The following is a 12,244-nucleotide window of genomic DNA, read 5'->3' as shown; positions in this document are numbered from 1 at the left end:
CTTGTGCCTCCCTGACTAGGAAGAAGCAGATAACAAGATGACAGGATGGATGGATGAAGTTATTATTATTTTTAATGGATTGAGTTCAGTGGTGGTAAGCAGCATGTTTTCTAAACAATTCATCTAAATTATTTGATATTTTAAGGATTAAACCAATAATATTAACGTGTGGTATTTTTATGGATTAAATTCAGTAATGTTAACTAGTGTGATTTTGTGTATGTAATATATATATATATATATATATATATATATATATATATATATATATATATATATATATATATATATATATAAATTATATTTTATATATTATAATTATTAATATATTAACTAGTGCCAGTTTTAGTGAATTCAGTCGATAGAGATTTTAGGCCCAAGTCTGTGGATCCTATTTGGATGAACCTTAGTGTTAGTACTAGATTAAACTGTGAATAGCGCGTTTAATCGGCTTGATTCACTCCAATGGTGTTCATTGATATGTTTTTTTTTATTATTATTAATTAGTGCCACCATTGTCAACTAATGTGAATTTTATTCATATCCTGTGGATGTGGATCGCGCCCAGTGATCTTAGCTAGCTAGGTCCATTTGCAGAAGCCTAGGAACTTTTCTCAACGAGGAACCATTTATCCAGGCGCCATCGCTGCGACCCGGTCGGTTTATGAAGCTGTTCAGGAAGTGTGCGAATGGAGATAACTCTGAACAGAAATAAAAATAACATTACAGGTGTTTATTAAACTTTTCTCAGCGCTGATTCAGACGCTGCTGCTACAAACACATCGGCAAAATGTTTGCGGGCTTGCCGGAGTTGGGGATATCTAATGGCGAGGATCTGAAGGAAACTCTGACGAACTGCACAGAACCGCTGAAAGCCATCGACCAGTTTCAGGTCCATAAAAGTCCTTTAATCTGCAGCTCATATTAACGCTTACCGTATCCGTTCAAGTGATCCGCATTAAGGTCCAAAAAGGTCTGCTTTTGACTCAGTTTTCTAATATCTAACATGCCCTCGCATTTATTTTGGCCCGTTGTTTGGCTCTCTGGGAGGTTGCACCTAATCGCTTAACGTGAGCCACCGATTTCTGGCCTCTGTGTTCAGCAGTTTTTATAATAATGAGATCCACAGATCATATAAGCCCATTTCGGCTACTTTAAGTTGCACCCATTGCTGACACAGATGTGCAAATGCACGCACACAGCTTGTCTAGTCCCTGTAGAGAAATACAACCAATAGAATAGGACCCTCTGGAGCAGATACACATGAACCTGTTGGCACCATGCTGCCTAATACCAGGCGAGGGCTACATGTGTATGAAGCAAGAACTGTGTTCTCTGGATGATGGTTGGGGTTGGTGCTCCATCCAATACTTTTAGGATGAGGAGGGGTGCTGACCATCCAACATACTCCTCTTACTAACACTCTTGTTGCTGAATACAGTCAGATCCTCACAGCAATGCTGCAGACTCTAGTAGAAAGCCTTCTTCCCTGGACAGCAGAGACAGTTACTCCAACAGATCGGGATAAACAGCTCTTTTTTATGAATCAGCAGGTGTCTCAGTACTTTTGTCAATATAGTTAATATTCATATTTCTTATGTTTGCTGTTGCACTCTGTTCTGCCACATGCTGATTGATGCTGACTGCATTTTATTGGATGGTACTGAGCAATTGCAAAGTTGAATCTAATTTTTCTGTGGCAGGCTATTTTAGATCTACAGATCTGTACAGCCATTCTTACTAGGCATTTTGTCAGGATGACATATCCATGATGCAATTTTGACTAGTCATATGTTACCATTAATTTATGTGGAATCTCGCTTTCTCTTATGTGTAATTATGTTTTTACTAGTAAAAGCATCCAGTTACAGACAAAAAATGGCATGTAAAAACTGTAATTCCAGATCTCATATAATTCTGATTAGGAAAAAGTCCAGGTCCACAAATCCATAATGGATGTTGACTCATTCTAATATGCAATTAAGATACAAAATGTACAAAATAGATCACTAAAACACATCTACTATTCAGTTTTGACTACTAAGAGTAAAATTATTGCTGTTTCAAAATATAACTTGTCCTATTTGTAAAGAAATCATTGCAATATCTTTATCTGTATTCTAAAATCATCAAGGAATGTGTTTCTTTTTAATGGGTTCATAAAGAGAAGAAAAAATGTAACAGAAATCAATGCTTTATTTTTATATTACGTACTTGTCTATTTGGTAGTATAGAGTATTCCTGCTCAGCAGTACGTCAGAATGTTGGTCCAATACATTCTCTTATAAAGTTGCTGTTGTAGTAAAAAATATGCCTCCTTAAAATACTTTTTTTTCTATGAGTTTTTATTACTTATATATGTGCTTATAATTACATATAGATGGAGAATGGCATTCTGTTGCCTACCTTGCAGTCTGCATTGCCTTTCCTGGATCTTCACGGTACACCTCGCCTGGAGTTCCACCAGTCGGTATTCGACGAGCTTCGGGACAAGCTCATGGAGCGAGTTGCTGTCATTGCAGAAGGCAAAGAGGAGGACAGGTGAGAGATGAAACCTGAAGGGTTTACTTATTTCTTAGCTTTTAACAAACGCCTAATAATATATTAATTCCAACTTAGGTACACTAAGCTGGAAGAACTTCTTGAGAAGAGCTTCCCACTGGTCAAGATGCCTTCCATACAGCCAGTTGTAATGCAAGTCATGAAACACTTGCCAAAGGTAAGAGAAATGTGCCTTTTCTATGTATCCATGTTGTTGGTTGGTTGGTTGGTTGATGTATGTGCATGATTTGATTTCTCCTGTTTTGTCCATCCCGACACACAGGTGCCAGAGAAGAAACTGAAGCAGGTGATGGCTGATAAGGAGCTATATAAAGTTTGTGCAGTAGAGGTGAAGAGGCAAATCTGGCAGGACAACCAGGCTCTGTTTGGGGATGAGGTCTCTCCTCTGCTGAAGCAGTACATTGTGGAGAAGGAGGCTGCACTCTTTAGCAGTGACCTCTCCATCCTGCACAACTTTTTCAGTCCTTCACCCAAGACCAGGCGGCAGGGAGAGGTAATGCGGTCATACTGAGAGCTTAAACACTTCATGTTACTGATGACCACTTTTCAGTCTTAAATTACTCATTAGTAAAGTGTTAAGTAATTACTTTATACTGTTATATACTGTTTATACTGTATACTGTATATACTGTCAGACTTGCAGGTGCTGTATACAATTCTGGAGAATGACTCTTGATATTTGAGCTCATCATCAAAACAAACACATCCCTCCTTTCAGTGTTTGTTAAGAAGTGCTACCCCCCAAATTCGTGCACATGCTTTGCCACTGGGCTTGCAGACAGTCTTGCCATTATGGCAAGTTATTCGATTTATGGTTATTAATAGCTAGGTTGTTGTATTCAAATTGTTGCCGAAACTGCTGCTGCTAGGCAAACCAGTTTTTATCACAGAGATTATATATCACAAACATGTACAAACAGGACAAACCAATACTGAGCTATTTGTAAGCTATTACCGCGATGATAGAGATCATCATCCAAAAGAGTTTACACGTGTCTTCACCTAATAAGAACTTAATATTCTGCTTTTCATCGTCATATATTTTCTTATTCCCCTGTTTCTCGACCATCTCTGCCTGACAGTGTGTACAGTTCATCACATAGCACAGACCAGATACACAGCCTCCCTTGCCCCTTCCCTTCCCCATCCTGTGCACGAGCACTGAGTCTGAGCCACTTTGTTTGTGTCCCCCATTTACAGAACTGATAAGGTCAGGATAATATAAATAAAAAATATTAAAAAAAGCTTTTAATGTATCATTTATTTGGTATAGATGTTTATAAAAAAAGCCACTTAAAGTTTGTGATTTAGTAATACGGCACTGATATACCCCCACTATTCAGCTATGGAGAGGTTTTTTTATTAATATGTGGCCTTTAAAATATATTGCTTACAAAGTGTGACTAAACTATTTGCATATAGGTGTACAGTAAAAACTGTAGCTTTTCCAAGCCAGTACATGAGTGCATACTGTACATTATCAGGTGGTCCAGAAGCTCACTCAGATGATTGGGAAGAATGTGAAGCTATATGACATGGTGCTGCAGTTCCTGAGGACCTTGTTCTTGCGCACACGCAATGTACACTACTGCACTCTACGTGCTGAACTCCTAATGTCCCTACATGACCTGGATATCAGTGAGATTTGCTCTGTTGACCCCTGCCACAAGGTAAGACACCATTCTCATCAGCCATATTGGCTGTCTCCGACCTACCCTGCTGCTGGTAGCTGTGAAAAGTTAATATGGCCAGCTGCATGCAGATGCTGCTGTTGATATGTTGGACTTTTTATGCTGTCTATTAGATGTGCTTTTTAGCTACAGCACCTTTTCAGGCTTTAATGCAGCTTCTGCTTTTATTTTATATCTGTCCTCTTGCAGTTCACCTGGTGCTTGGATGCTTGCATCAGGGAGAAGTTTGTGGATGCTAAACGGGCCCGTGAGTTGCAAGGCTTCTTAGATGGTGTAAAGAAAGGACAAGAGCAAGTGCTGGGGTATGAGAACTTAACTTCATAAGGTCTAAGTACTTAAGAGCTTTATTATTGCACTATAATCATGAGGTTTGCGTTTTTGTGTTTTACAGAGACCTGTCTATGATTCTGTGTGACCCTTTTGCCAGTAACACACTGGTGCTGAGCACAGTGAGGAACCTGCAGGAGCTGCTCAGCCAAGATGCCTTGCCAAGAGTAAGAGCTCCAGAGTTCGTCAAGCATTATGTGTACAGTTTTTCTTGGGGGAACCCGAGCTCCAACTGGTCCTAGAGGTCACCACTGAAAAGCAAAACTACAGTGCAGTGTCTTGTGTCTTGTTTGATGTGTGGAAATTGCAGTTTGGAATTGTATGGAAGAGTACGGTCATACGGGTCTACTAGCAGTGGCAAAAATCCCAGTCTACAGCAAATTCAGCAAAGCCAGTTTCAGTCACAAGCTGTATGAATGTAGACTTTGATACACCTACAAAATCAGCTCTTTCCTTCGAACTGTTGCCTTTGGTACGCCCAAATACAATCGCTCCCAGTCACGCACCCCACAGGTATTTAAAGCCTAATCATCCAAGTTACTACCACCTTAAACACGCAAGGTGATTACTTTTTTGAGGGAGCTTATATTGTAAATTTGGTTATTTGAATCTGAGTGGAAAAAAAGAGATGGCATGTAAATGAAATCAGCAGAATTTGCTGGACCAGGTTTTGGAGGGTTAGTTTTAAGTAGTCTGAGCATGATGGCCCACTTTTTGATGTCCATATCAACTGTAGTATTTTAATTGGAAATGCTAAAATGAAATGTATTAAATTGGTATTTACTCCAGATTTTATAGAAAAGGTGATATTGTGCCATCTCTGGTGAAGAGTAGTAGATCTTCACATACCACAGTTTTTAACTATTGGTTTATTAACTGAGCTCACTGTGTACTGTGTCTATGTATGAACAGGACAGCCCAGACCTACTCCTGCTCCTCAGAATGCTCTCTCTTGGCCAGGGAGCCTGGGATATGATCGACAGCCAGGTTTTCAAAGAGCCACGACTGGTAAGATCTTCACCTGCCATGTACTACATGATGTTCTCCAACACCTTGGGTGTTTTGTTGAGGAAGAAACTGACATATTAGCACTTCTGTGCTGCTTCTCAGGAACTGGAGGTTGTAACACGTTTCTTGCCAGCCATGATGTCGATAGTGGTGGACGACTACACTTTCACTGTGGAACAGAAGCTCCCTAGTGAAGAAAAGAGCTCCCTCACCTATCCGAACACCCTGCCTGAGACTTTCACAAGGTACATGTCGTACAGCCTGAGATGTTTGAAAGCCACACACACACACACACACACACACACACACACACACACACACACACACACACACACACATATCCAGCCCAATATTGGGTACCCACACTTGTCTCTGGTAATTCATTCACACCCAGCTCAGCCCTTTTACCAGGGAATATGTCTTACCTTTACCAAATACACTGATGCCACCAACCAGTTGTTGAGATGTAGACTATTTTGAGTCAGTTCATGACCTTCTTTGTGTTCTCTCTAGATATCTGCAGGACAACCGAGTAGCATGCGAGATGGGCCTTTATTATGTACTTCATATTGCTAAACAGAGGAATAAGAATGCTCTGCAGAGGCTACTGCCTTCTCTGGGTAAGCCAATTGTTATAATGGTAATGTGCTGTTTATACACTATATATGCAAAGGTTTGTAGACATCTGCTTATCCAATATCCACTTTACTGCAGTGGAAGCATCTGTACTGCTCTGGGAAGGCTGTACACTAGATATTGTGACGTTGCTGTTAGGCTTTAATTGCATTCAGCCATCAGAGCTTTAGTAAGGTCTCTGGTACTGATGTTGTGTAATTAGCTCTGGATCACAAACCCCACTCCACCCCTCCAACCCTTTAGACAACCCTGTTCCACCACCACCACAATGTTTGGTGGTTTGTTTTGGTGACTTCAGGCTCATGTATGACTCCTACAAAGGGTCCCATTCTTTTGGCAGTGATTTTTCTGTGTAGATTATACTCCTCTGAAGCTGGATTCCCTATTTAGAAGGTGTCTACAGACATTTGGAGGTTTATAGTATATTTACAGGGCATGTTTTCCCTCTTATCTCAGCCATTATAAGAGAGAGTGCAAAACTGATACCAGTCCCCTCCGTTGGGGATATTATAAACACCACTGTCGCCCCCCAGTGGCAGTATGGTTGATGGGTGTGCACATCTCTTGCAGTGGAGACCTACAATGACATGGCATTTGGAGACATTTTCCTCCATCTTCTGATGGGCCACCTGACCCTTCTGTCTGATGAGTTCGGCACAGAGGAATTCTGTACAGCTGTTTTTGACAACTTCCTCCTCACTTCTTACTCCAGGTCAGTATGAATTTAGTTATAAGTGAGTTAGTGAGTCACTGCACTTGTGAAGTACTTCTCTGGATATGTATGGGTGACTCAGCTCTGTCACTATAAACACCTCCAGCTATAAAATGTGTCTGCAGACACTATATGGCAGTACAATCAACGCTTCAGCTGTTTTGAGGACAGAACCAGAATAAGAATGAGATGAATTGCAGAATAGCTGAATAATTTGCACTCCAATATTCTGTGCATTTTTAAGGACACTGCATCTCTGAAATTAGTTTACATACCCTTCGGGAGATAAACTTGCAATTTAAGCTTGATTTTATTAAACCGCTGAACCATAATATCCCCTATTCCCCTTTCTCTGAATGTAAAAACCGATGTTGGAGCCAACTTAGTTAATGCCTACATCATGTGGTGGTGTTTTTTTGTTTTGCCTATAATAATTCCTAGCAAGGAGAATGTGCACAGACACACACTGCGCTTGCTAAACCATCTCCATCAGAAGGTGCACCAGTCCGCTATGGAAACCCTGATGAAGACCCTTGAACCACCCAAACAAGTAAGTACAATGCAATAAATAAGCATAATTATTATTTATACTCTGTGGTGAGCAAAACATACATTTAATATATTGTATAATATATAGAAAAAAATAATATATTTCTAAAGCTTAGTCATGTCTCTTTCCCTTTTTAGCTCACTCAGCCGCTAACCAAAAGTCAAGTTGTCACCTTATGTATGTCATAACATGTAAAGCCACTAGGGGTCCCCCTTGTCCTAGAGAGTTTATTTTTTGCATTATCATGAATTCTAATTTATTTGGGTAGTGCTGTTCTTCATTTATCTGACTTTGTCACATAGCAGCTCCACAGAACTACAGTATCCACCTCCCTAAAGAGCAAGCTTAAGGCTGCAGTGGCTCTATATGGTATATTCTACACATTACATATTAATTCTGCTCTATTTGTGTCCACAGAGCAGTGAGCAGGTGAAGGAGCTTTACACACAGCTGACAGAAAAGCTAGAGGCCTCTAAGCGGAGTCCACCTGAGCCTGAGGAAGCTCCGGGCCTGGACCTAGGCCTCCACCCCGTTACAGTCCCCACCACGGCCTCCACACCTACCACTCCTCTTTGAGGATGCATCCAAGGAGGAATAGCAATTCCTGCTTTTCATATGGACTACAGTCACGTAGAGACTGATCGAGAAGCAGCACTACGTGGCATCTGTTTAAGCCACACTGGTGCACTCTGGTGGATGCTTAGTTTGTTGGAGTTTCTTTTAGTCTGTATTCTCTCCAAAGGTTATTTCAGTAGCCTTTCCTGCTTTAAAACAGCAGCTTTCAGGGCCAGTGGCCTTTTTTCTTTTGTATGATTGACTGTTTTATTAAAATGTGGTCTTGTTAAACTGTTGTATCTTTTCGGAAAGTGCTGTACTTTCTTATGTACAGCCCTGTTATTGTGACTGGCTGAGGATTAATGTAGATTCAAACCCTGTTTTTGTAGCCACCCTGTTGTAAATACATTTATTTAGAAAATGAATAAAAAATGTTTTTTTGCTGATAAAGAGCAACCTGTATTCAAGTCTGTCTCCTGACATTTCTTGTGGTGGAAAGGGTTCCCCGTAGTGCTGAAGGCATGTGGACTGACCCATTTAGAGGCATTATACACAGGTTGTGTATCTAGAGACCCCTCTTCTTCTCTGCTAGGCTCAGAACCGGTGTTTTTCTCTAGACTGTGGCTATCAGGTAGAGGTAGAAACCTGAGTGAGACGCTCGGGCTACTCCAGTGTCACTTTCACCCTATGGGCATTCATTTGTCCACACAGTGGGGTTAGTTTGAGGTTTTTGAAACGAGTGTATAATCTAATCAAGGTTAGAATGAAATGTGTGTGGTAATGCAGGCTTTCTTATTCTTGATATGGATAAAATTGGACTAATGGGTGTCCTGAAAGCACTAGTTCCTTTTAAAGGTTGGTGTGGTGTGTTGGAGCAGGTAAAACACTGCAGTATTCTATGATTTAGGCTCTGGAATCACTTTTGCTAATCGCCATTTCAGCTGTATTTTCTAGCGAACATGAAGGCCTCACTCTAACGTAGTAACAGCACTGGTTTAATGTATAACAAACGGACGGTTTTCTAGGTGTGAGGTAGGTACTTTACATAAAAACGGTCCCTGGCAACATAAGCAGGAACTGAAACATACACATGGTAATGGAAGAAGTAGCATTAGAAACTGGAAGGCGTGTGAACGGCCACGAATGTGAAGTACTCTGGATTCTGTTCCTGTAATTCTGACTCTAAAGGTTTAGTGCATTTGACTCAAACCACTGTTAATTAACTTCATTAACATCTTATCATGAACACACGTTACAAAAAAGTACCCATTAATGTTTAGCAGATCTCTGAGCTCTCACCTGTGCTGATCCTTGAAAGACCTCCGATGTGACTCCTGAAGGAGCACCGGATTGACACGTCTGAACACAGAAGATCTGCATTTGTCCTGCTGACCTCTGATTTTCATCTTCATCTGATTTCACAGATTTGTATTTCTTCTGTTCAGTAATCCTTGGCCACATTGTAAACATAAGCCACCCTCAATGTATTTAGTGTTTAGATATAGGTTGGATGCAGAAATAATTAAGAACACAGTATAGTCACTAGGGGCACATCTTCAGTATATGTGTTCAGTACTTTAATTTAGGCAACACACACTATATTGCCAAAAGTATTCGCTCGCCTGCCTTCGCACACATATGAACTTGAGTGACATCCCATTCCTAATCCATAGGGTTTAATATGATGTCAGGCCACCCATTTGCAGCTATAACAGCTTCAACTCTTCTGGGAAGGCTTTCCACAAGGTTTAGGAGTGGGTTTATGGGAATTTTTTAACGTTTTTCCAGAAGCACATTTGTGAGGTCGACACTGATGTTGGGCGAGAAGGTCTGGTTCGCAGTCTCCACTCTAATTCATCCCAAAGGTGTTCTATCGGGTTGAGGTCAGGACTTTGTGCAGACCAGTCAAGTCCTTCTACACCAAACTCACTCATCCATGTCTTTATGGACCTTGCTTTGTGCACTGTTGCGCAGTGATGTTGGAACAGGAAGGGGTCGAACCCAACTCCTGAAAAACAACTCCACACCATAATCCCCCCTCCACCAAACTTTACACCTGGCACAATGCAGTCAGACAAGTACTGTTCACCTGGCAACCGCCAAAATCAGACTAGCCCATCGGATTGCCAGACGGAAAAGCGTGATTTGCCACTCCAGAGCACACGTCTCCACGGCTCTAGATTTCAGTGGCAGCGTGCTTTACATTACTGCATCTGGTACTTTCTATGCACTGTTCTTGAGCTAACCTGAAGGCCACATGAAGTTTGCAGGTCTGTCTGGCGACCTCTGCATACATACCTCGGCTGATTCTGCTCTGTCATTTTACGTGACCAACCACTTTGTGGCTGAGTTGTTGTCGTTCCGAATCACTTCCACTTTGTTATAATACCACTGACAGTTGACTGTGGAATATTTAGTAGTGAGAAAATTTTATGACTGGACTTGTTGCCCAGGTGGCATCCTATCACGAGCTCCTGAGAGCGACCCATCCTTTCACAAATGTTTGTAAAAGCAGTCTGCATGCCTAAGTGCTTGGTTTCATACACTTATGGAACTCTAAACTCTAAGCTTTTTGTTTGTTCTTCATTACATTGCTTGTACCTTGAGGGGTGTGTACTATACCTGTACAGCACCCTTTTGTTTCAGGCAGTGTAGGAAAGTCCACGGTTTGCCAGGCTTACCTGAGATAATGCTGACACTCTGCAAAATGCTTGGCCCTTGCTGGAAAACTGGCTTCAGAGGTTTCGGGTTACTGATAAAGACGTTATTGAGAGAATGTTCATCAGGGCATTATTTCATGAAACGCTCACACTGACCTACTTTCTAGCGTTCTTCTAAACTCATATGACATCATTGCTACTAGAGGTTTTGTCTTTCCATAGGTTTACTTCTGCAATATTGCACCACTGAGAATTTTGCACTAATCCCACTGCACATGGGTTGTGTGCTTCACTGTGGTCACAGGTGGTCATCACTCAGAGCCGGAAAATGGAAGTGATGTTGAGATTGTACCATGACATGGTTTTCCTATCTTCCTATTTCTCTCTGTCAGGCCAAACCAAAATAAACAAACACGCACAACACGGCGTACCCTCTGGTACTGTTCCTGAGAAGGATGTGCGTGGTGTATTTGCCTCCCCGTAGTCTGAGACATTCAGTCTTCCTGCTGGTCTGTGATGCACCATTACCCTGAAAACCACGCCATTCATTTTTTAGTTCCTTTACAGTCATTTGGATGAACCTCTGTTGTCTGTTTCCAGTTTATGTCCAATTAATGTAAATGAAATGTAATGTGTTCTTTATTAATTAATAAATAAATGACTGAATCATTATGTATTTATTAAATAAGCAAATATAGTAGGTCAGTTTTACAAGTCAAAGTTCCCTCTCTCTGGATGAAGCAGTACAATTTTGAAAGTCCAGCAACAGAGCAGAGCCACTACATCCTACATCCACGTCCTTGCTCTATGCATCCACTGCCTGTCCTGGAAGTTTTACAGAAGTAAGGAAAATTCACAGAAGTAAAAATGTTGGTTTAGATATGACTGATGACCAAGCTGGACTGGTTCTGTCATCAGATACATTTTGGCCAACAGTTTGATACCTTAGACCAACAGAGAGCTGAGCTACCTTAGCTAGCGTTCTTGTTTCTAGGCCTGGACCACAGCAAAGGAAGAGGCTCAGAGGGGTGTTTAACCTGGATTGAATGTGAAAAGGATCTATTCAGAGGCATAATCAGTAAAGAAACCTCAAACATCAACATTGATTGGTTGATCTGAATTCTTTGTTGAAAGTTTCTAGGAAAACCAAAAAAAACAACAACTTTACTGTACATCTGGAGGCCAATTACGAAATTATACAGCACTGTGAAAAATGCACCCATTAAAAGAATATTTAAATGCAATTAATGTAATGAATGAATATTAAAATTAAACATCTTACTTTTTATAACTCTAAATAAACAGATGCAATTCATTAAGATGTAGTTTAATGAATTCTTGTCCATATCACATAAAGAAATTCATTCATTTTGACGTATTTTCAGCTTGTCGACGGACAACCCTTTTGGTTAATTTTTGAGGGCTAAAATGTAAAGAAAGAAGGTAAGTGAGCTGTAACCATGGCAACGGGGTGTTCATCATTATTACAGCACTCATCACATCACGATAAGTGGCTGCCCACTTATCCGGCCTGACCTGTTAG

The 12,244-nt window shown here is 40.8% G+C and overlaps 1 protein-coding gene across 1 annotated transcript; it reads left to right on the top strand.

The window, feature by feature from the left end:
- Positions 1–637: 637 nt before the first annotated feature.
- nelfb (negative elongation factor complex member B) lies at positions 638–8,508 on the top strand. Its single transcript, XM_072664617.1, has 13 exons — positions 638–892; positions 2,381–2,541; positions 2,620–2,719; positions 2,825–3,055; positions 4,047–4,232; positions 4,443–4,555; positions 4,645–4,747; positions 5,493–5,588; positions 5,691–5,833; positions 6,102–6,208; positions 6,795–6,936; positions 7,378–7,486; positions 7,904–8,508. Exons 1-13 carry the CDS (start codon positions 791–793, stop codon positions 8,060–8,062), a joined length of 1,752 nt encoding a protein of 583 aa, XP_072520718.1. The 5' UTR covers positions 638–790; the 3' UTR covers positions 8,063–8,508.
- The last annotated feature ends 3,736 nt before the right edge of the window (positions 8,509–12,244 follow it).

This window comes from Salminus brasiliensis, chromosome 20 (genome assembly GCF_030463535.1).
Source record: "Salminus brasiliensis chromosome 20, fSalBra1.hap2, whole genome shotgun sequence".
In the NCBI taxonomy this organism is placed as follows: Eukaryota; Metazoa; Chordata; class Actinopteri; order Characiformes; family Bryconidae; genus Salminus; species Salminus brasiliensis.
This window is presented reverse-complemented; position numbering and strand designations above follow the sequence as displayed.

Bases quoted from the DNA above. Each gene is read 5' to 3' on its own strand.
- nelfb (XM_072664617.1), top strand. From the start codon at position 791: ATGTTTGCGGGCTTGCCGGAGTTGGGGATATCTAATGGCGAGGATCTG. The intron at 2,720-2,824 runs GTAAGAGAAATG...CCCGACACACAG, and splicing joins TCATGAAACACTTGCCAAAG to GTGCCAGAGAAGAAACTGAA. The intron at 4,233-4,442 runs GTAAGACACCAT...GTCCTCTTGCAG, and splicing joins CTGTTGACCCCTGCCACAAG to TTCACCTGGTGCTTGGATGC.